The 23,810-nt window shown below is 42.4% G+C and overlaps 2 protein-coding genes across 15 annotated transcripts in view; both read right to left on the reverse strand.

Annotated features, from left to right (window-relative positions):
* Nucleotides 1-2,010, reverse strand: part of mcf2lb (mcf.2 cell line derived transforming sequence-like b) — a 43,515-nt gene extending 41,505 nt beyond the window's left edge. For both annotated transcript variants that reach the window (XM_075479328.1, XM_075479327.1), the window contains exon 1: nt 1,512-2,010. In XM_075479328.1, coding sequence (XP_075335443.1) covers nt 1,512-1,590 — 79 coding nt within the window. In that variant the 5' untranslated portion in view covers nt 1,591-2,010. The remainder of the gene's footprint in view (nt 1-1,511) is intronic.
* A 2,726-nt stretch (nt 2,011-4,736) lies between these two features.
* LOC142396504 (phospholipid-transporting ATPase IH-like) overlaps nt 4,737-23,810 on the reverse strand; it is a 36,334-nt gene continuing 17,260 nt past the window's right edge. For 2 of the 13 annotated variants that reach the window (XM_075479329.1, XM_075479331.1), the window contains exons 7-30: nt 23,173-23,276; nt 23,014-23,064; nt 22,808-22,872; nt 22,634-22,715; nt 22,371-22,521; nt 22,080-22,277; nt 21,802-21,975; nt 21,258-21,424; nt 19,889-19,960; nt 19,008-19,081; nt 18,810-18,913; nt 16,615-16,796; nt 15,923-16,156; nt 15,576-15,753; nt 15,376-15,478; nt 14,952-15,097; nt 14,513-14,572; nt 13,949-14,076; nt 13,701-13,836; nt 13,148-13,171; nt 12,222-12,287; nt 12,003-12,106; nt 11,743-11,908; nt 4,737-7,788 (exon numbers count right to left, since the gene is read on the reverse strand). In XM_075479329.1, the coding sequence (XP_075335444.1) occupies nt 7,516-7,788; nt 11,743-11,908; nt 12,003-12,106; nt 12,222-12,287; nt 13,148-13,171; nt 13,701-13,836; nt 13,949-14,076; nt 14,513-14,572; nt 14,952-15,097; nt 15,376-15,478; nt 15,576-15,753; nt 15,923-16,156; nt 16,615-16,796; nt 18,810-18,913; nt 19,008-19,081; nt 19,889-19,960; nt 21,258-21,424; nt 21,802-21,975; nt 22,080-22,277; nt 22,371-22,521; nt 22,634-22,715; nt 22,808-22,872; nt 23,014-23,064; nt 23,173-23,276 (3,042 nt within the window). In that variant the 3' untranslated portion in view covers nt 4,737-7,515. The other 11 variants (XM_075479337.1, XM_075479334.1, XM_075479336.1 and 8 more) reach the window with 11 other exon arrangements.

A 23,810-nucleotide genomic window follows, 5' to 3' on the forward strand; every position in this document is an offset into this window, starting at 1 on the left:
CGATTAGCGCTCTCATCCTCCTGCCACAGCACATTCCTCTCACCTTTCCTTATTGACAGCAACCAGGTAATGGATCTTTGCAAATGTTAAGCATTATATTGCTCACATATTACCTGTCATTGTAAAGATAAACATAGCAGCATGAGCCCATTTTCAGTTCACGAGAGAAGAATGAGGCAACTTCAACTTCTAAGTGCAAATTTCTGCATTTTCATCCCCTTGGCTTGGATAGTGCTACATTCCCTTCCTTCTTCATCCCACCCACTCACTACGACGATGCTTTCACCATCTCCGGTGCTGAGAGAGGAAGGACGCAACGCAGGCTGTATTTAAAATAACAAGAAATCAAAATAAAACAAAGGTGACGCAGTATGCTTCAACACACAGGTAAAAAAAAAGTAATGCTGAGAAATAGGTCTCTAAACATGAATTTAAAGCCATCAAAAGAGATATGGACCAAACCATTACCCTTACAAGTATGTGTATGGATGTGTGCGTGCATGTTTGTGTGTGTCTGAGAGTAGCTCTGTGCTGGCAGAGAGTGGATTAAGGGAGATCTCTATAAATGGATCAAAAGAGAAGATAGCTAAGTATCAAAAATCATATTAGTGGTATTAGTGTGGAAAGGAGAAACATTTGTCCTCTAATGAGCAACATTAGGTATACACTGTGGAAATGGATTCGAACAAAAAACGACTAACGAAAAACGTGCGATAAATGTAGAAATAAAGGGTTTAAATGTGTGATTTTTTTTCAGATTAAAAATTAAAGTGACACAGCCCGCTCCAGACAACTGCACAGGCCTGACAGCAAAATCTACAAAAAGGCAATTATCTGAAGTCGAGAGTCCATTGCTCAGTAATCATTCCAGGGTTGAATTCAATTCAGTTTCTTTAAAGAGGTCAGTGTTTCATATACACGTCACCGTCTTCTATTTCCGCCCTAAACGCCGTCTCTTGTATATATATCTTCCAAATACTGGGAGTGATGAGGGTGGAGCACTTAAAAAGATAGGTCAGTGAGGTACTGTATCACAAGACAAATCATTCTGTGTATAGCCTCACGCGCCAGACTGTAAGAATTTAATAGAGAAAGCTTTAAATTTGTCTAAATGTGAATTAACTGTTCAGACTGAACAGATTAAAAAGGGATACTGGATGGATCAAATGATATGGTTCAAGATTAGCCTTTTCAAAGAAAGCATAAACTGCATATGCCAGTACTGGGATTAAATACAATGCTTACCAAACACCTTCCTACCTTGAGGCAAAGACGTTATGAACAGCGACACATTAGACCTAATGTCACTTCTTGTTGCTTTTTAGCTTTCAACCACTGCTTTTCCTTTCATTGGGTTGAAACATGTGTCACCAATACCTACATTTAAAACAAATATATATATATATATATATATATATATATATATATATATATATATATATATGATCTTCCACGATTAAGAATATAATAAACAAGCAGTACAGCTGGTTTTGACCGTTGTTCTCACCCACCTATGCTTTGGGTGACGGTCCTCAGTCTCTCCAGCAGCTCCCCGAGGGCCATTTCCTCCGTCTTCATCCACAATATCATCCTCCAAAGGGACAGCGGAAGACCAGCTGCCCAACAAAAATACACTCTCTTAGGAAGAAGAGACAGCTTGCCTGCTTTCTGCCAAACAGATCTTGAATGATGGTGAGGAGAACAGGGGAGGAAGGATGTGCGATGACAAGCCCTGCCGAGCAGAGGAAGACGGGGATGCAGCAAGGTAGTCTCTGCCTTGCTGCTGTCTAATTCAGCTCACCAATTCTTGGAGGAAGGTGAGATTTAAGACAAAGGGGGCGTGCCCTGCTTGGCAGCGCTCGGATATTTGTGAAAAATTAATGTTGCCGGGGATGGAGAGGGCGCTGCCGAGATGGATGGTGAAATGATGCTGAAGCTGCTGTGACAGCCCAAGCAGCAACGACGACGTGTCCACAGAGGGGTGAGGAGCAAAGGATGCCAGCAATGGAGATGGGGAGGAGCTGGAGGAGACAGCATCATTCACGCATGCATGTTTCAGCCTCAGCGCACACAATGGTGCAAACCTGTGCAGACCTGACAACAGAGGGGGGGAGGGGAAGGTTCACACAAACAACCAATCCAACAGTGACATCCAGTGTGGAGGAAAGGCATAACAGCTGCGTCATGATCCTCATAAACTTACACAGTGCTGCTGGTCATGCACCACTGATTATGCTGCATTGCCACCATGTGATGAAAAATGGTTATGACAAAAGGTGACTGGGTTCTTAACAACATGGTAAAAATTGTACAACAATTTGGTCACAATTTGGGGGGCTGTAAAAACAGACACCCTCCATAGATGGAAGGCCCGTGGTAGTTATTGAAAAAAGGCTGAACACATTGTTCAGAAGATGTTAATTAACTGCCATTTTGTGATACTTCATTGTTACACTTGGTATTAAAATTTAGAAACACTTTCTGTAAAGTAGTAGCCAAATAATTGTGTATACTTAAAAGTTTCCCAATAGTTATGCATATTTATATTTTCCATTTTGTAACAATCAGTCCAAAGTGGAGAAAACAATCATAAATGTTACATGAACATAAGCCTCTTCTTAGGGAAGCTCTGTGTGCCTGCTCCTCATCCTTGTGGTGTACTCTGCTTGTGAGACTGGGTCTCACTCAGGGGGCTATGGCTGTAACTCCTGTAACCAGACAAGTGCAGCAGCCACAGAACTGTAGTTCTCACATTTTAATTTCTGCTTGAGATGCAAGCAGAACAACACAGAAGCAGGTTGGCACAGTGACAAAAGAATTCCTGGGTAAAGCAACATCTGCAGAGGGCCTAAGTTAACACCCGTCCACTGATGTCAACATTTATATCATGCAAACCCAACAGGAGTCGCCCACTTTTGAAGATGCAAGTCACAAAGCCTGATAGTAGGAGCTCCACAAGCTTGACTGCTGAGTTCTTCCCTCTTCTCCACTACTAAAAGCATTAAAGGGATAGTTTGCCTCTTTCGACATGAAGCTGTATGACATCCCATACGAGTAATATTCTTTATGAATATTTTCTTGCCCCCGCTGCGTACTGTGAGCCGAGTTCTAGCCTCGTTTTGGCGTTGACAAAAGTAGTCCGGCTAGTTGGCTGGGGCTAAAAAAAATGAAGCGTTTTGCTTCTCAAAACAATATGCGTTCAAAAGAGTAATACATTTGCATCACAAAATCGTTCTCCAGGGAAAAAGTCAGACCTCACAATCGCTTGGCGCTATTTTCTCTCCCTTTGTATCACTGCGTACTGCGTGCTGCCACCTGCCGACAGCCGCACCTGTTACGGTGTTTACTGCTCGGTCTGCACGGTCTACACAGCAAACAAACTATCTCTTTAAGGAGCTCATCCGGGTCATTCCCCACAGGGACTACTACAACTGCAAGACCTCAGTATATTCTAGCAAAGATCAATCGTACTATTAGATGCTTAGTATAACTGCTACATTGCATTGATACATATTCTTTTAATAAAAAAAAGATTTATGCAAGATGGTATAATAGTACTTCTTACATTGGGTTGCATGCCTTCTTATTTTGCAAACAATCCATTGTCAAAGTGATCCCGTTTGTTAAGCTAAGTTCAAGAACAATTATAGTATGTCTTCAAGAAGTGATGGAGGGGGGAAAATCAACCATTTCAAAAACATGTGAGAACAGGTTCTCAGTATACAGGAGAACTTTGCAAATGCTTTGGGTGACAGGTCTGGACTGCAGGTAAAATGTAGCTGTACAAATACAGCACCTAGTCTATAGCTTTAGAGCCAATTCGATATTATGAAATAGGAGTGGTTTGCCATCGTCTTCCTGAGGTGAAAAAAAAAGGCATAGCCTAAATGACAGAAAAAGTTCAGTCAAAAGTTGTTTACACATTGCTGAACATCAACTGACTTCACAGATGTAACCCCACAAAAATCTGTTTTCTACACCTCAAATGCTATCCTTGTAACTGCCTTCTTATAGCGAGAAAGGCAACAGTCCAAGTGGTCATGACAGCGTGTCACTTGCAGTTAAAGTTGACATAACTGAATGTAATTCTGTCATCTTACACTTGCTTTTTATCTATTTTTCCAATTGTGACATAGCATATAATAGTATTTAAGCTTAAAAAGCTACACTATTTTGAGACAGGTGCAATTTGAAACCTAACAGCTTTACACTATAATGAGGAAGCAGTCTATGAAGCTTCAAAAAATGCCACAGCTAATGTAACTTTTGGTTCTTAACATCTGAAAGAAGTTGGAAAAAGGTGAGTTTACCAGACCTCTTCAGTCTGCGCGAGGCTCTTAATAGCACTTAGCTGTGTTAAGCTCACGGATGTTGCTGCTAACGCTTCTCCAGAGGAACCGCCTAGTTGATTTGTTGATGTAGGCATGGTTTTGACAATAAACAAATTATTACAAATAAAACCTTTACATTTCTTGTGCTATTTAACTCGTCCAACAAATGAAAGTTATGACAAAAAAATAGTTACATAGGATTGGCTCAGCCCAGCCAAAAAAGATGGCGCCGAAAAAGGATTGCGCATGCGCGACGTTTAACGGTTAGCCAGGTGCGTTAATTGTTGGGTGGGGTTCAGCTGACCAATTCTGATTGAGCAAATGATAATTCAATGGATAAAATGGTAACTTATGATGTTCATGATGGACTCCTGTGAAAAACAAACAGACAAAAAAAAATAAGACCACTGTTTTCACTCTTTATTACAAGCAGAATAACAATACAGTGCTTTGCCCTCATTTGCTACAGACAGGCTGGCAAAAAGTCAACAATGTGAACTTTTTAAAATCTTTATCCAAAAAGGAAAAGGAAAAAAAAAAAAAAAGAAAAAGTAATTTCTCAAAATCTATTTAATAATACAAATAGTGCCATACTAAAGGTATGATATGAAGCGTGCTGCTTGGAGCACAGCAGTTGACATTTCAGACCTTTGCCAAGCTCAGGAGTGACAGGATGAGCACCTGCTGTTGTGCTGATGGACTTAGAAAAAGCAGTTTGACATTCTGATCAGCAATAGAAGGCTGGTGTGATAAACCCATAGAGACGGAGGCTGACACCTACAGACACGTTCATTCCTAGTCAAGTTATTTGGTCACTTTTTTCTTTTTTTCACCCACTACAATCTTCATAGAAAAATAACTTGTGAGGAAGAGTGAACTATAAACTCCAGTTGAAAGACAATAGACCTTGTTTTTAAGGGGGAAAAAAACGATCTGTTGTAAGACAAAGTGCAGTGTGTAGGACTATTAGGTAAGTCTAACAAATCATATAATTTATGTTTTGCTCTCATTTTGGTTACAAACTTGGACACACATATTCTAACAGAGTTAAAATATAATATTCTTTTTTGAGATACAAAAGTAACACAAGAAATATTCACAATGGACCAAACAAGAATGACTAAAAAGAAAAGTGAACATTTGAGCACAAAATTCAAGGACTTCGAGATAGTAGAAAAATATGTTTGCAGGATAACCATAAAGAATTCCCCATCGAGTAGTGGAAAATTGACTTTACAGGATTGATGTAATAGAACTGGTAGTAGACATTTAGAATAAGTTTGGACACATTATGGCAACAGCACAGTGAGGTTGGACACAGCACAACGAGCACTGAGGTCTCTCCTTTAAAACAACTGAGGTCAGGATGTTGAGCCCCCCGTGTCCCAACACTTGTGGAGGCTTTGAGTGAAAACTGAGAGGGTCAAATCCAGACCTCCCTTCAAACAATTAAGTCATCTGTGCCCCAGTAGAAAAATACTGAACGCCCATTATTAAATCTATACAAGTTGGCAGATGGTGATGTGTATGAAAATAAACTGTATCGAGATACAAAAATGCTTCAGAATCTCACATTCAAGACTTCCAGAGTCAGTCACATGCGATGTAACCGGACAGATATGCTTTGGAAAAGGAGGACTTCAGAAATGCTGTTAGAAATGCAGAGAAGAGCTTCATCCATAATGAGCTACATTCTTCAGCTGGAGGGCATGATGGACAAATCAGTTCAACATTCTCATCGATTTGATTGTGACATCGCCGATTCAAGTCTCCCTCCTACGTACCACAAGCTGTATCTATAGAACTATAACACTCCTTCTTACTACAATATACAGCAAAAACCTTTTAAGTTACATCCATACATAAAACAGTGACTGACATCAATAATTTAAGAACAATACGAGAAAAACTTAATGCATCACAGAGACAACCCCTTATAACATGACCACGTGACATTAGCATTCTGACATTAGCGTTTGCATAACACATAGCATGGCAGCAAATACACAAGCACATTGCAGTGGTGAGGGGTTAGCGAGTCATTTAGGACATCCATAAATCAATACCTCATCAGTCCCGGGCTGTTACCCTATATGGCCACATGGTGGCAGCAGAGGGTAGACTGTGCTCACAGTTGGGAGAAAGAAAAGGTGCCCTGGTGTGTTCTGTGATGAATGATGTATGGGACAAAGGGGGGGATAAGGAAGAATAGATCAGCATGCAGTGATAGATCCAACATGCTACACTGACAGACGAGAGAAGCTTGACGCCATCGTGAGGGTAAAAGAGTAGAAAGGGGAACCACAGACACACTGTACCAGACATGTATGCCCTCTGAATCTCCTTTTACTCTCACAAATGTGTTTAAATTGATCTACTGAAAATAGTATCTGTGAATTAAGGCAGGGTGGCTAAAATACTGCACTTCCCTCTTGAGTTTCTCCTCATTCTCCCCCTTCCCCCTTCAGCTGATGAGTATGTGTGTGTAAGGCTTTGTAATACACCAATTCCGCTAATCTTTTTTTTAAACGTCTTTCTCCTTTGGCTCCTAGTCTGCTGCTGCGTACCTGTAAGGCAAAAGTGTGTCACATACAAACATACAATAAAACAGGCAAATTCATGCGTACTCTGCGCACATGCACACGCACTCATACCTAAAGGGCTAAGCTTGATGGCTACCCCTTACTTGGCTAGACCACGTAGTGTACATGAATGTTTTCAACAAACAATTACAAAGAAGCAAAAAAAAAAAAGGATATGACAGTAGAGGAACAGGCAACAGGATGCGAGACTGAAAACGAGGACAGGGTGTACAAAATTGACTGGTCAAACGTGACAGTTCCACAGTGCAATGACACCATCGCACATTTTCAAAATGAGTTTGAGCAGAAACTTTGATGAGACTGGGGCTACCCTGAAACAGAAAAGTGTGAGAATGAGGAGTCAGGGCAATACTATCTAAAAGGTTGTCCACTCAGGTGTAGCCCAGAAAATGCACATGATGAACTGAGCATGGAGTGTCCATGGGTCTGAGGTGTGTGAACACGTTTGTTTTTGTTCTCTAAATGCTTGATCCATGCAAATGCGGATCTTGGTCGCACATCTTGGGATTCTTTTTTTTTTTTTTTTTTTTAATCTAACGAGAATTCCCCGTACACATTAGTTTCAGAGACTGGTTTTGCTTTCACACAGATGTCTCTGGTCCCGGAGCATAGTAGGCGAATCCTGCCCCTGAGAGACGAAGCATGTAGGGGCTGAGGGAGCACACGTCTGCCCCTCCTCCTTCTGCCAAGTGGGCAAGGAGTTTCTGGGGAAGAGGACCAGACCTGCGGAGGGACAGCGTCTCCACCGCGCCGAGGTGGAGGGGAGAGGAGTCAGCGCTCGTGCCTTTGTGGGACCGACGAAAGGCCAGAGGAGTCAGCTCGGCCACGCTGCCCGGCAACAGCTTCTCGCGTTCCTACACAGAGACGGGAAAAGTGCCATTGTAAAGGAAATTCAAGAACAGAAAAGGACATGAAGAGAACAAAAACATGCACAACATTTAATGAAACTTTGTGAATGGCAACGGATGCGAGAAGATGAGATGCATTAAGATAAAAGTTGAGGTTATTTTCAGAAGGTTTAATAATAAGTCTTTTTTGGATAGGTTCACATTGAGCTTTAATGATGCATGACAAATGGTCATGAAACCTTTGGTCGAATTTATGTATGGATGATGTTATTGTTATTATTAATGTTGAGTATTATCAAATCAAAACAAGAAACCCTCTGAAAACTCACTTAATGATTAACAGTTGGGTTAGATTAAGCAGGCTCATGGAGAGGAAAATAAGATCACACTTGCAATCCCGTTTTCCAAAACCAGATGTCACCAGTTTATCGAGTACACTTCGGAGGGGTTTGCCAAAGTGCTGTTCACCTCGCTTTGTCTCTAACACCTGAGTCAGATTAAGTAACCTGCTCAAAAAGGACTTTGTTACAAGGTAAAAAGAAATCCAAGCAAGTCTGTGTTAACCCACTATTAGAACTAGACCTCACATCCAAGAACCTTCCCTTTGAGTCCCTCGACTGACTTACTTTTGTAACTTTCTTAAGCCAAAACCCAGGACCGAGAAGAGGAAAAAAAAAACAACAAAAAAAATAAATAAATCACAAGCTCCCACTCTTTGGAGCCTATGTGACAAGTGGCAAAATAATTTAAGAAGCTCGGCGTCCAAAAAAAGATAGGATGAAGTTTCTCATTTGGCAGCATCCCAGATCAAGTTAATTCCCATCCACAAGTGAGAAGCACAACCCGCTTTGAAAGTGGAACTGCAGAGTTAATAAGGGATTGCGATTCCTGAAAGTGAGATTGACAGAAGGAAACTTCTCGTGGGAGAAACACTTATACAAGCCGAGCCCCCCTCAAGCCGGAGCCACAGCATGACTCCACGCCGCATGCAATGCAGAGCAGCAGAAAGCATCACGGCAGCAGCAATAAGAACACGACACCCCACTGTCAACGCCCTCCGAGTGCTGTTACCATGGTGACCTAGCCCACCTACTGGTGGGCGGGGAACTCTATGGTTTGCTGAGCGGGGTGCTGTGGCTGTGAGACGTCATGGAGTCATAGGTCCTGGCAGCTTTTTCGCCACCGTCTCCCCCACAGGTCCTATCAGGGTGAAGCGGGTCCCTCTCATTCCCTCCCCCTCCACCAGAGGGGCCAGGAGCCACACTGCCCTCCGAGGCCCCCACTGTCCTTACCTTCTGCGGACAACGTTAAAGAAAAGGTGAGAATGGAATCTGCACAGATCTTGAGCGCTGTATCTAGCAATACTCAGACTGTATCTTGGTCTACTTGGAGCTGACTGGAGTTTTCATCTACTGGCACTCCAAATGGGTTTTGGAGAATTTGATCATACGTTTGCAGAATTTGATCATACATTAGCAACCATCCATCCAGCGAAAGAGGGGGGACTGTGGAGGGTTTCTTTATGTCCAAATTTTGCATTAGAGCTTCATTGTTTTACACACCCTGTTTTTTATAGGGCTCTAACAGGGCAAATTTAGTGCATCTCCCCTTAACTACAATTGGTCACTGCATTTTGACTTCATATCATATCCCAGTGTGTCTTTGGAGTTTTCTAGGAGATTTGTTCAATTGCTTTCTAACTTCACGAACACATATCAGAGTGATGAACATGAACAGGGCAAAACAAAATAATGCCACGAAGCTGAAAAATACATGGAAACCCAAACCTCGGTGTAAGTTTTGAGACGTTTGTTTAAACTGGACTCGTGAAATCGTTAGGATTGTTGAGTTTATACAAAAAAACCAAGAGAATGCCCTTCTTAATTTCCCTGAGTCGACACAGTCAAATGCCTCATCATTATTCCATAAACCGTGTTTTCAGTTTAAAATTACAACCCCCATTTTCTCAGAATGTTGGAGTACTACGTCGAATGCAGATAAAAACAATTACATCATTTGCTAATAAATGAGACCATATAATTATCAACAGAGTACAGAGACAACATATGTGTTGTACGTGATTTGGCATTTTCTGATTAAAGAAAACAATATCTTCCCTGCAATAGATGCCATCTTATTGGAATCTAATTGTTGCTTTAAAAGCCATTAAAGATGGCCTCACAGATGTGCAAGTTACCTTGGCCACGCCCTTTCACGCACCCCTATGATATTACAGAGGCTGACTTCTGGTTAGCCAGACAAAAGGACCCTTTGCTGCTAGACCTCAATCAATTTTAAGAAAGCTTTTAAACAAGAATCTTTTTTGCAAGCTCTTCCATTTGCAGGGTAGAGTTTTAACCTGAATTTGTGGGTACATATAGTCTTTTTTTTTTAACAACTGAACTGTATCTGAAGATCACAGCTATACAGTACTGTATATACTGTGCTATACAGCTGTATTCAACGTGGTCCTGGTTGTGTAAAGACACTGCTTTAGAATTTTTTTTATTTTATTTAGACTACACACCTTAATTGATGAAATGCCCAAACACTTCCTCATCTCTACTTTTGAAGCATTCAATCTTTTGCTGCCACATCCCAAGTTTTTTAGGGGGTTTATTTTCCACAAAACATTTTACTGGCATCAAAATTGGAACAGAGCGAATATTTTTTCTGATTGCCAGATTGCTTTTGCACTTTTTTTTTTTTAGTTAAATACAAATTTTTCTTGCTTTTTCAATTAGTCGCATTTTGTTTTTGTTTTTTTAATTTACATTTCACGCAGCCACTATCTTTTTTTTTTTTTGCAATTGGGATCGTATTTAAATAGCAGCCACTATTCATACTAAAGCATCTAGACTAATGAAAACTTTTGATTTTGGCCCAACAGCGGATAACCAATTGGTTAATCACTTAACTGCAATAAAGAGAGGCAACTGTGCTGGTGTTTTTATCCGGGAGACATTCTGCAAGATACTCCTGAAAACCTGTGACAGCATCCGACCAAATTTGATATACAATCATGGGAAAAAGTGATCATGTATGACAAAGAGACAACATGAAAAACACGGCAAGAGGATGGTGTGGAAGTGCAAGAAACGTTTTCAGGGAGGATGAGAAGGCATACAAAAACAAATGAGGAGGAGAAATGACAATCACAGAATGCAACAAATGTAACCTGGATTACAAACCAAACGGTGTCATTAACAGCTGCTTAGTTTTACGTTAGGAAGGGTGTAGGGACAAGTGATTTACATTGGGCCATGCCACCATGCACACAGAGATGAGGGCTAAAAGAGAGTCACCTCCTCTTCCTGCTCCTCTCTCGTCTCTCTGGGCCAATCAGAAACTCATTCTGCTGGAGGACTGAGAAAGCATGAAGATGGTGGAGGGCTCCACAGTAAGGCACGGACGGGTGGACTGCGGTTACAGCGAAAAGAGCGTGCGAGTGCAGGGGGCCGAGTCACAACCACACAGGAGCAGTAGTGGAATGCAAAAGAGGGGGAAGGGAGAGGGGATGATAACAAAGGGGCAAGAGAAGAGCAAGAAAAGAGAGGATGGCGATAATAAGGAGAGGGAAGATCGGGTTGAGAAATGGGAAGAAGGAGCAAAAGGGAACGGTGTGAATTTTGATTACGGTGATCCATTAGGGTGCAGTGAGAAGGGAGAGAAAAGGGGGAAAAAAGAGCACAGAAGGAAGAAATCTATCAGACCTTTCACTCATTTTTCCATTCATTGTGAAGCAAGTGGGTAAGGCTAAGCCGCAAACAGGAAGTCAGAATAAATCAAGCCGACGCTCAATAACAATATTACGCACCAAAATATATTGCCGATTTTCTTTTAAGAAAGGCAAAGCCCTAAGTAGTCAATGGTTAATGGCTTTAGTGAAGCGTTTAGTTAATACAAGAATGAAAAATTCTAGAACAAAACCGTGTAAAATTGTCTCTGTGGGGGTTCTACCTGTGCACGTTCGGTGGCTGTGGGACAAACAGCCCTGCAGAGAACCTTCTTGATGACATCTGGCAGTAAACTGACTGTGATGAGGAGGATGATGCTCAGCCAGGCCGGTCCGCTGGACAGCATCTGCATAAAGACGTAGTACATCCTCTGGTAGTTCAGGAAGGGCCTGAGCAGCAACGAGAGAGGCAGAAAAGGATTCCCAAACTGGACCAGTTAATAGAAACTTTACGGACGCAAGTTGAATCAAAGGATATCGTTACCAAATGATGCCGCCCCACAGGAGAGAGAAAATAACATAGAAAAGCAGCGATCCCCAGATGACAAAGTGATTGATCCAAGTCCAGTGATGTGTATCCAAGGCAAGCTAAAAACAAAGAGAATATATAAATAGTAAACACTAAACTAAGGTCCATGGCATTACCTACAGTATTCACTTTTTGTGGAAAGTGTTTTCTCCAAAGAGAAGCACTCACACACACCTTGAGCGTAACGGTAAACACCAGCACCGTAAAAACAAGCGTCCCAAACGTCCAGTTTCCAAACATCTGCGAGGGACGAGAAGAAGAAGAAGGTTAGCGGCCACGCACACACACACCATGAGTAAGAGAACATCCTATGGTTTTACAGCGCATCTTTAAAAATATATCCTTAAAAGCATGGCAAGGAGTGATCCGTTTAAAAAAAAAAAATAATAATAAAAAAATATGTATTTTCTCAACTTTCATTTTAAGGTTGGTGGCCAATAAGCGAAAAATACTTTCACATCTTCTAGCATCCATATCTATCTACTTGCTGAAATCCTAGAAAGGTTTAAGCTGACATCAGGAGTGAACAGATGGGATGGGAATATGAAAGAGGCATGAGGGTGGAGACATAGGGAGGTCAAGGCATAGAAACTGGCGAGCTTATGCAACGGCTACAGCTGCACGTTGGTACCATAAACACCTACCTTTGTTAAAATCCCTACCTCTATTACTACTTTATGAATGAGTGTAAGAGTTCTGGCACAAACACATGGACGCACGAGTACACACAAAAAAGCACGAAAACAGTAGACGGAAAAAGACAAACAGATGTTTGATCTAAATCTGCACCACTTATTAGTATTGATTTATTTGCTACCACAATGAAACACAAGGATAATGTGGGGAAGCATCTAAGATTTCTACTATGTCAGTGGAGTAAGTTCGGGTACTGTGCAGGATTCAGGGATTTACAGAGATTGAGGGGGGGGGGGGGGATGGAGCACCCGAAACTACACATCCAAATGAAAGGGCATGGATGATGCGAAGAGAGGAAGGATGAAACCGGATGAAACGGTCAAACTGAAATCAAACAACTGTAAGACAGGAACTAAAAGGGCATGAAAGACAGAGAGAGCTGACAGGGAGGGAGACAGGCTTACCATCTGTGTGTTGGTGGTCATAAGCTGAAGAGGAAGAAGAAGAAGAAGAAGAAGAAGAAGAAGAAGAGGAGGAGGAGGAAGAAGAGAGGAGCAAAATAAAGAGCGAGGAAGCAGAGAGAAGGAGGGGGAAGAAAAGAGAAAAGAATCAGGACAAAAGGTAAAATGAATTTCAGGATGTTTCAACTTAAAAAACAGGACCAAAGACAATCAAAAACAGTTGACATGATACAAATTAACAATACAGAGAAAGATGCTATTGCGTTGTCGATATGAATGGAGATCCAATGTTGCTGACCTATGGGGGGGGGGGCTCAGGACAGAGTCTTTACTGTTACGGAACTATAGACACAAAAACACGACCACAAAGTCAACCCACTGCACTTGGAAGAATCTAGTGACGCTGAGCAAGTGTTCATGAAGACTTCATCTCCATTATCCTCTCTTGGATATGTCACCTCAAACACCACGTAAGACACTACCGCTGTTCTGTTGGTGCTCTATTCCCAAAACAACTGTTTTCACTGCCTCCGTTGGCCCAGACACAGAGGCTCACCTGGCCATTGCTGGTAAAGGTTGTGTTGTCAAAGAGGAAGTAGGCACCAAAGAAGAAGATGACGGCGTCAAACACCCCCAGGCACGTCCAGTACAGGAACACAGGCCAGCGGAGGAGGGAGTTCTTTGCAATGTCCCTGGTGCGGAGCCACAAACCAAAATCATATTGCAGTAGTCATAATCGACAAACAAACCGCCATTTCTAACTAACAGAGCCACCGGGGAGAAGACAATGTCTTCTGACCTCACCTGTACAAGGAAGGCTCCCTCTTCAGAGTCTCCACGGTGACGTGCTGCTCAACCAGGCTGTACAGGAGGATGGGGAGTGAGGTGAAGCTGATGTTGTACAGCGTCAAATACGCGGTGTCATATAGAGGCTGTGGAGGGAATGCCATATGAATGGTATTAGACATCCAGAAATGAAAGGCCATCTGTGCCACAATCAGAAAGCATATATAGTATACTTCTTGGTTATCGTTACCATTCTTTTAGTTATGAACTGGTTAAATGCTCCACTTAAGTTCACCAGATTGTTCTTAACTTTGACAATTTCATGGTGAAGTGCAAGTACCAATAACTGGGTTTATGAGAGCTTTTTCGCTGTAAAAGACTGATAAACAAGACTGATGTAAGTCTGTGTGCCAGAGATAAAAAAAAAAACCAAAAAAACAACTCATTAAAACGCTCAGCAGAGTTGAGCAAAGAGACAAAAGTCAGGTGATTATTCTTTCACATTACAGGTCATCATTCCTTAATAAATGTGAACGCCATTTTCTGCCTACCGCCAATTCCGACACAGTGTAAAGTACTAACCTGCTGGGAGAACCCACAGTAGAACTGATACAGGAACTGAGGAAAGATGAAGCATACATTCTGCGAAGATTTAGGAGAAGAAGGAAAAAAAAAAAGCAGGGAAAGTGATAAGCTTGTGACAAGTACAAGTGAAGCGATTTCAAGAATCTAAAAATGCAACTATCTACACATTTCTGTTTATGCACATTGTGCGTTATGAATTCACTGAGTGGGCCGCAGCGAGTTGGCATGCCAAGAAAAGGAAGAAAAAAAAAAAATGAATCAGTTGGCAGGTGCCCCGCTCGCTGCGGCAGCCGCCCACACTGATCCTTACGGCCGTGAATCCAGCAGAATGTCGCACTGGGGATTCATGAATCCAGTAATCTGTCAGAGTAGCTGAAAAATCTGTTTCTTTGTTTGTGGGAATGAATAAAGTGTACAAAAATGAGTGAGCCTCTACCTTGTAGAAGAAGTACTGAACAAGCTCAGCAATTCGGATGTAGTAGTAGTGGCCGTGAACGAGTAGCATCTTCTTCAGGTGTTTGAACTTCGGGATGGCGTAGTCACTGTTTCTTGCTGCCTGCCGGCCTTCTTTACCCATGATGCCTGAGGGCAGAAAAATACGTTTAAAAACGATCTAGGATTTAATATCAAGTGTAAAAAAACACTATTATATTCGAAATATCCTGCAACAGCGAAGATTTGCCATGACTAATCTCCAAAAATGTTTGGTTTACTTTGAGCGTTTGTGTAAAAACTGAAATATCGGTCCAAGTGGCGTCTTTCTACTCATTCTTCTCACAAATATCGCCATCGGAGCAGGCTTTCGAGGTAAAAGTTTGAATCAAAATTAGCCGTCGTTTGAGGCGATGGAAAGAACTCACCGATGCCCACATGTGCTTCCAAGATCATACTGACGTCGTTGGCGCCATCGCCAATGGCCAGGGTTATGGGGTGCTCCTTGGAGGCTTTGATTAGCTTCACAATCTGACAAAAAAGAAACCCATTTCAATCACTCCGACTGCATCATTTAGGAGGATTTTCCTGGGTATGTCTGCAAAAATTAAAGCAACTTTTTTTCCACCTGTGCTTTCTGTAGCGGAGCCATACGACAGCAGAGCACAGCGCTACAGTTGCGACAGATCTCTAGAAAGATCTCCCTGTAGTTGCCGTGGCCAGCGCCCTCCTTGTTGGCCTTTAATACTGCAGAAAGAGTCGCTCCGTCGATAATCAGACCAAAGTCGAGGCAGTCTACTGACAATCTGTGAGATCATACCGCAGACCGGTTAACAGGGATTTAGTGTGTATTTGTCTACACAACAAAGTGAGCAGAAGTCAGATCCACACATTCTGTAGATTGTGATTATGCGATGCAAGGATCCGAAACAAACACCAGGTTGTGACTTATCAGCTGCAAACATCATTCCTTACCCAGAAATGGAGCGTTGTCTGAGGACAGTCCTGTTTAGTTCAAAGAGAACATCGTGCAAGCTCTGCTCCTCGGTGCGTTTCTTGGTCAGCTCGAGGATCTGGGTGCTTCGACGAAACAGCTTGCTGGCGTAGCACGTGGCAGCCGCCGTTTCCATTTTGTCCCCCGTGAGGACCCACACTTTTATCCCGGCCTTGTGCAGCGACTCGATGGTGTCTGCAGCTTTTTCCTGGAGCCTGTGCATCAATAAGTCAATAAGTGTCCCAGCCTCCACTGAGGTAGGGTGAGTTATCCATCAGACCTTCAATCAATCTATTACCAACTGGTGATAACTTATCAATGCATGACCACCCCTGTCCTTGCCCATCAGCAGTTTATCTATTAGGAAATTAAACTGTCAAGCAGTTGATCAATCAGTCAGGGTCAATACTGAAGTCTATCTTATCAGCACACAAAAACATCCCATGTTATCAGACAAAGGAGAGTGAAAGAAAAGGAACAGAAACAAAAGGCAAAGCAGTATTAATAGTAAGTCACCAGTGAAAGCTCACACAGAATCTTTTTATGCCCTCATGAGTCATGAAAATACTTTGAAGCTAGCTTAATGATTCATTAATCTCCCCTCTGTCCCCCTGCTGCTGCACCATTTCTAAATCTTTCCCTTCCCCTCACTCTCTCTCACACATCGACCAACCTGTCCTCCACTGCTGTAGCACCCAGAAGGACAAAGTCTCGCTCAATGATGTCATAGGCCTGCGCCAGCCTCTGCTCCCTGTCCTGCAGGGCCAGTTTGGCTTCGGTCAAGTGATGACACGCTTCCTGATATTCAGACTCAGACAATCTTCGGTAGGCGACGCACAGAGTCCGCAGCCCCTCCTGGTTTTGTAGTTAAGACAGAGACAGTTTAACAGATCATTTAAGTCAGGATCCAAGTTTGGTTGATCAGCGTGAGCTTTTACAGTTGCCACTGAGGACCAATGCAAAGCCAAAATAAAGTGTACATGCTAACAAGCAATTGTTTCTAACCACATCCAGTGATAGTGATAGGACTAATTTATAGTTGGTAGGGGTGGGACGATATGCTTTGGTCACGATTCGATTGTATCACGATTCTAAGGTACCGATTCGATTTGTATCACGATTCTTGATAATTGCGATAGAAATCAGTAATTGCAATTTTCTTTTCCTTCTTAAAAAACAAACAAGTTGAATCATACACTTCTAGAATGAATGTCGTTCCCATAAACAATGCACATCACACTGAGTCAGTCAGTCCAGACAAAAAGAGGTACTTAACATGTTCAGCATTTTTTAAAGTTTACAGTTACAAAATGAATTGAAATGTCCACACGACACAAATGTGGGCTAGTCTTAACATAACTTAATGTAATGAATTGATTAAGTTTTTCTGGACATGGATATGACGTAATATAATCGATTCCGGGGAGAAAAATCGATTTTTAAAATCATCCCATAAAAAAGAATCGCGATATTAACATGAATAGATTTTTTCGCCCACCCCTAATAGTTAGTGCCCACCAAATATTCCATTCTCATTTTAACAACTTTAAAGCTCTGTAAGTTCTGTCTGTATGTCAGCTAACCCCACTGCCAGCAGACGTTCTGAGGCCGAGTTTCATGGCACCCAGCGAAGAATTAGACACAGGCATAGGAAGAAAGCAGCATATTTTGGTGTGATCAAAGGGGAGGATAGTTTTCCCCCCCCCCAACAGCAGCTATTTTACATGCATACTAGACAGCTACCTGTTAGGAGGCAGACCATCTTTGTCTATTTGATCAAATCTCAACATTCAAACTCCCTAAAGAGCCACGCTTTGGGTGTGTGAGCAATCTGCACCAGGCCCTCATCTCGTTTCTCAGTTTGTACATTCTCGACTCCCTTCCCTCAACTCCTAATCTCTCCCACCTGCGGTGAGCAGAGAAGAAAGGAGTCCACGCAACAGGCATTTAACAAAAGGAGACTTCCCAGTTTCAGAGCTGTCGCATATCAAACATACCATGTGGCTCTGCTGTATCAGCCTAGCGCTGTATTTTATAAACTGCTGTCAGAGTCAGATCAACTTTAAATAGGATTCATGGCAACTTCTATCTTGACTTTTAATTCAATTCACATCTTGGAAGAATGTAGAGCATGTGTCATGGATGCCAAAAGAACATCGGCATCGGATACACGAGACTCGTGCATCCTCTTTTATAGCTCCTCCAACAAGCCTACTCTCTCTTCCATGAGCATTTCAAGAATTGACTAATCTTTCAAGTTGCTGTACTGATTTTGATAAGTGCGTCCCAGGCAGGTGGACAGAGGACGAATGGAGTGAATCTGGAGTGAGTCTGGATGCCTGGTCGTACTTCAAAGTAAGTCAGCAAGATTAAGGTGACAAAGTCTCAAATCTATACTGGTTGTAGGTTTGCACAAACATCTTTTAATTCAATCAGTAAGCATGGATGAAATTACGGAGTAAAATTCACTGTGCAGCCAATGTTATATGCGAGCAGTCGTGAAACAGCAAATATGTTCAGGGGACACGCTTTCTGCCTCTTTATCGTGGTTTCTAAAAAGCCTTTTTGCCCCGTTACCATCTCAATTTGTAACACCCGGGAAACAGTTGACTTTGAAACAAGGGTTTTAGGAATTATAAACTTCATCTAAAAACATTTAGAGTAAAATCTAAGAGTCCCTTTCTGTTGAGTTTTTATTTTCCAAAAGCACTCATTGATGTTACTCTGAAAAACTGTTACTCATAGTTCACTTTTAACCATCTAAATATTCAATTCTTTAATCCAAGGATGTGAAAAACACATCACAGCATGGACGCTGTGTATCATCAAAGCCGCAGCCTGTCTGTGCTGGCCAAAATGTCCACTTACAACAGCATTCTGCTCCACTCGGGCTTTCACTTGCTCCACCTTTCCAGATACCACCCGTGGAAAAATGGATGAGTCAGCACCTTTACAGAACAGCAGGTAGTCTCCTGAAACACACACACACACCAACAAAAAAAACCACACTGTAACGAACTGCTGGAGGAGGCTTGCATCTTAATGATGCGTGCGAACGCATCTTACCTGAGCTCGACTTGACAATGACGCTCATTCTCCTCCTGACAGAGTCAAAGTTCAGCACATGGAGCAGCTCAAACCTGAAGGTGTTGGCATAACAGGGGGTTATCCTCTTGTGAACTTTCTAATTCATCTTTCATTCATTTCTACCTTTTGACTGAAGACTCATTTCTACTCGCACAATATATATGTATATATATATTTTTATGTGCACCGAGGCCTTTTCTCTCAATCTATTCATTTTCCCTGTTTCTGCCTGTTAAAAGTCAGCATTGGTGATGTGAAAAATATATTTCATGAATTTCGTGTTTGATCAGGCATTGAACGATGCCATTTGACAAATAACGACCTTCAAATTAGAAAGAGATGCAGAAAAATGTTTGCCAGGACTTGGCAAGGTTGTTGCGTTTGAGTCTTAGATTTCCTTATGAAAGGTTTTAAAACAGTAAATGAAAGAAGACTTTAGATACTTCTGCCTTCCCTTTGCCTCCGAAGTCTCCGCAACTGCTGGATGAACAGCGCACCCCTCCCCTCTGCAGCTACCTTAAAATAGCTCACTATTGACAGGCTACTGCTGAGAGCTATGGCTGGCGAGGACACTTACACAAACACACACTATAGATCAAAACATTCGGCACTTTCCACAACCCCCCCCCCTCTCCCCTCCTCTCCGGTGGAGTCTTACTTTCATCTATTCTCACTCATCAGTTTAAGCATTTTGATCCGATTGAGTGGGTCTTTGGAGGTTGCAGGTTTTTGTAGCCTCTGTCGAACATGTAACACTAGCTGAGAGCTAATTCCTCTCTGTATGAACACAAATCCATCAACTGGATTAATCCTGATTTATCGCCTGTGGTGTAACCACGACAGACACTTAGTAAACTAACCTTTCAATCTCATCATCCTTGTTGAGGATCTCCATGTAGTTATCTTTCAGTCTCAGATAGGTGTAGCCCAACCTGGCGACAAGAGCAGAAGGAAAGGATTCACGAGAGCGTAACGGAAAGTGTCCGCGCACACCATTACTCACTTTTGTCCCAACTGGAGAGGCTAAAGGTGTTGTTACACTTTGAGCTAAACCTGAGCTCAAACATATGCAGAACAGTGTGCAGATCTGTAAAAGCAATTCAACAGAGCAATATCTTGTAATGGTGCATGCGTTTACTGCTACTCCAACCGGACTGGAAACAGCACCGCGTTTAAAACAAGAAAACAGTAAAGGTCTGTGATGGTGTGGAAAAGCGGCTTCAGGTAGCAGTGAAAAAGATTGGATACATTCTGGGAGGTCCGATGGGATTTTAAAGTCAAAACTTCCAAATTGTTGGGGGAAGCAATTGCTTCCTCCCTTGTCTGTGCAATTGAGGTTTGGAAGTGGTTTATCAGGAATGCGATTTTTTACAGAGATGTGCGTCGCTATCTCGTATTACAGCAAAACTTAAGACAGGACCAGTCTGGTGGTGTCTTTTTAAACACATAATTATTGACAATCTGAACCCACAAAGAAGTCTTGCTGCAGGAATATATTTTTCTGTGCATTTCCGATATAATAGGATCATAAAGTTACCAGTCAACCCAACAAATTCTCTTTCATGGTGAGCCAAGCAGCATTGCTGACTTTGGGGAACATCCCAGGTTATGGAGTAGCAGAAGCTAATATTACTGAATTATGCTAAATGACTGCCTTTTTTTTTTTTAAACTTTTCATAGATAAACTCAACTGCCCTTTTCACGATTTCTCCAAAGCATCTTTTTTGGCAGCGTACAGCTCTTACAGGTCCGTACTCAGACCACTTTAGTTCTCCATATTTTATCCACCACAAAATTTAGTCCAACTCCAAGTTGTTTTTTTTTTGGAATTTCAGCATGATTTACAGACTTCAGTCACACATCTTTCAAAGCCTTTTTTTGTGTTACATAAATCACAAATTCATTTAGAGCTTGTGCTGATGGTGTTCTAAATTCAGCTGGGGATGGCTGTGACTAGGTGCAACATTGAAGCCACATTAAGTGCACACTAATAATTTGTAGACTGCCATTTTTCAGCCGGAAGTGATCGGATTTGGGGGAGCTAAGGAGTGATACTTGAAAGCCGAGTAGTCAATGGTCCTTACATCTGTCAAATTATTAAATCATTTTCATGAGGACCACTGGCACACTGATAAGAGGAGTTAATCTATCTAATAAGAGCACAATGACCTAAAAATTCTGTTGCAACAATAGAAAAATAACATTGCTCACGTGTTTGCGCCCGTTTACCTTTTCATTCCCTCTACCAAAGCCACCTCATCGGGGGAGGAGGAGATGTAGAAGGAGGTGGGCCTGCCCTGATGGATGCCCCTCTTGATGCCATCCACCGTCTCCTCCTCCTTCACCTGCACCGTGTGACACAGACACAGCGCCCGGAAAAATAGGTCCTCGTATTCCTAAAGACGCAGATGCATACAGAGCCATGCATCACAGTTCCTCTTTACATCATGTTGGCAACAGGCAAGTTCAGTGCATATTTACATCATCGTGACATCAAAGAGAAACAAAACATCACGCTCGTTCCCGTTTTGTTTCGAATTTAAACTAATCTGCTACATACTGCTGTAAGTGCAAGAGTCGTCGGTTTTTCTGTGCACCTCAGGAACTTTTTTTCCCTTGTAAGCGAAAACCATATATCAGAGATTGATTGTTTCAGTAAAGAAATATGGCTAATCTGAAAGAATTTCCACAGTGCAAATTGATTTATTTCCTCAAATTAAGTAGCAGAGTGAGCAAAGCCACACATCTGCTCAGGCTGAGCTTTGAAACGTACTCTCCTGTATCCTCCAGGTGAGGAGTCGATCATGTCTATACTGGAGGCGGCACTGAGGATTTGGCCGTTGCAGATTGCATGTGGGATGTAGACGTTCCCATCAACGCAGCATTCGATAAACTCCATGTTGTTCTCAGTCAGAGTGCCGGTCTTATCAGTGAAAACATACTCCACCTGTGAGCGAGGAGAGAAAGGGGTGAAGGAAGGGCATGTTTACACAAACTTTACATGAAGGTGTGAATGCAAATTTTTTTTTTTTGTGCAGCTGGGTGACGTACCTGTCCCAGCTCTTCGTTCAGATCGGAGGTGTTCACCTGTGCACCCTCTCCCAGCTCTTCATCGAACATCTCCTCATCCCAGGTGATGAAATAGGAGCCCAGAAACTTCTGCATCTCCACGGTTACATACATAGACACTGGGATGATATAATTAAACAAGACCATGAAAGCCAGGAAGTCTGTGAAGGCTCGGATCACCTGAAACAGGGAGGAGACGGTTTTTTTAGAGAAACTCTGTTAGGCATTCAATGTCATGATTTTGTGTTTAAACCCAGAGGGGCTATGACGGACCACGTGGCGCTGGCGCTCGGCCTCAGTCCTGTGGTTGTACCAGGGTTCGTCTCGGTCAGGAGACCACTGCCAGGCGTATTTCAGGACAGTGTTGATGACCGCTTTACTGATCAAGATGCACAGGTACACAATCAGAAAGGCGTTCATCGACCTGCAGAGAGGGACAGAGTAAAGAGAGGTCAGCTCCAAGGGTTGGGAGGGAACTATTTCCCACAGAACAACTCTGAATCACGCAGCGAGAGGAGACAAGTCATTCATCTTACTTTTCAACAGCAGAGCGCTTCTGAGATTTAGACTGGTAATTTAGGGCCATCTTGGTGTCCATGCCAGTGTAGACTGCAACAGCTGAGGAGGAGAAAACACAAAGACAAACATGATAAGAGTCTCTCTAATAATATTCTAGGGATTTCTCTTGGGCTTGATCTTCATCCTATTACCATAAATACGTTGTGTATTCTTCAGTGTGGCTCCTCTAAGGAGCAGGTTTTCGGCCCCGAGTGTTCTGCAAAAGTAAAAGGGAATGTTTCCAGTTCCTAAAACACACCTAAAGTCATCTAACTTCAATGAAAGGTACACGCAAAAAACCTAACGAGCTGTAGCTACGAAAAGCATGGAAACAGAAGCACACACAAAGCACACCCACCGAACCACAGGCTCTTCTTTGTCCTTGTAAATGTTAATGCGTCCCACAAATCTGGACAAACGGTACAGCAAAATCAAATAAAGACACACAAGGCAGTGGGGTTAGATTTTGTAACACTGTGAGTATAAAGATGCATCAGCGAGCATGTGCCACACTCACTTGTAGAGGTCAGGTTGTGGTTGTTCACATTCAATAGTGGCATGTAGCGAATCCACCTCCTGTTCTGTTCTAAAGGCCATGGTATCAGGTACAGCATAATAGGTCTGAGATACAGAGTAGGAGGAAAGGGGGAAGAAGAAGAAGATAACAGGAGAAAATGTCAACATCTCACAGCCACGTTGCAAACAGGGTTCATTTGGCCCCTCAGCCTCTGCAGGTTTTCTTAATGACCTGAAAAAAGTGGGAGGGTGAGGGATGAGCAGTCAGAGTGCTCTCTGGGTGAGGAGGGGGGCAGCCTGCTGAGCTGGTGAGCACATCAAGGGTTCGCCCTGAGGGCATGTAGGATGAGGAGGGTAGATTGAGTGTTGTACGCCAGATTGTGTCTGTGTGTATGTGTATATGCTCAGCCATGCCTACGGTCGCACGAGTGATGTCAATGAGCATAGAAAAAAAAAAAAAGAGTCTAACCCTGATTCTCATAAAAAATGGGAAAAACGCACAGTAATTTATTACAACATGTGCAAACATAACATATTATGTGTATATAAATATATATATATATATATACATACTGTATGAGTGTGTGTGTGTGTGTGTGTAGGGGGATACAGTACAGAAGACAACAGCAGAGTTACTTG

The sequence above is a fragment of the Odontesthes bonariensis genome, chromosome 12, assembly GCF_027942865.1.
Source record: "Odontesthes bonariensis isolate fOdoBon6 chromosome 12, fOdoBon6.hap1, whole genome shotgun sequence".
In the NCBI taxonomy this organism is placed as follows: Eukaryota; Metazoa; Chordata; class Actinopteri; order Atheriniformes; family Atherinopsidae; genus Odontesthes; species Odontesthes bonariensis.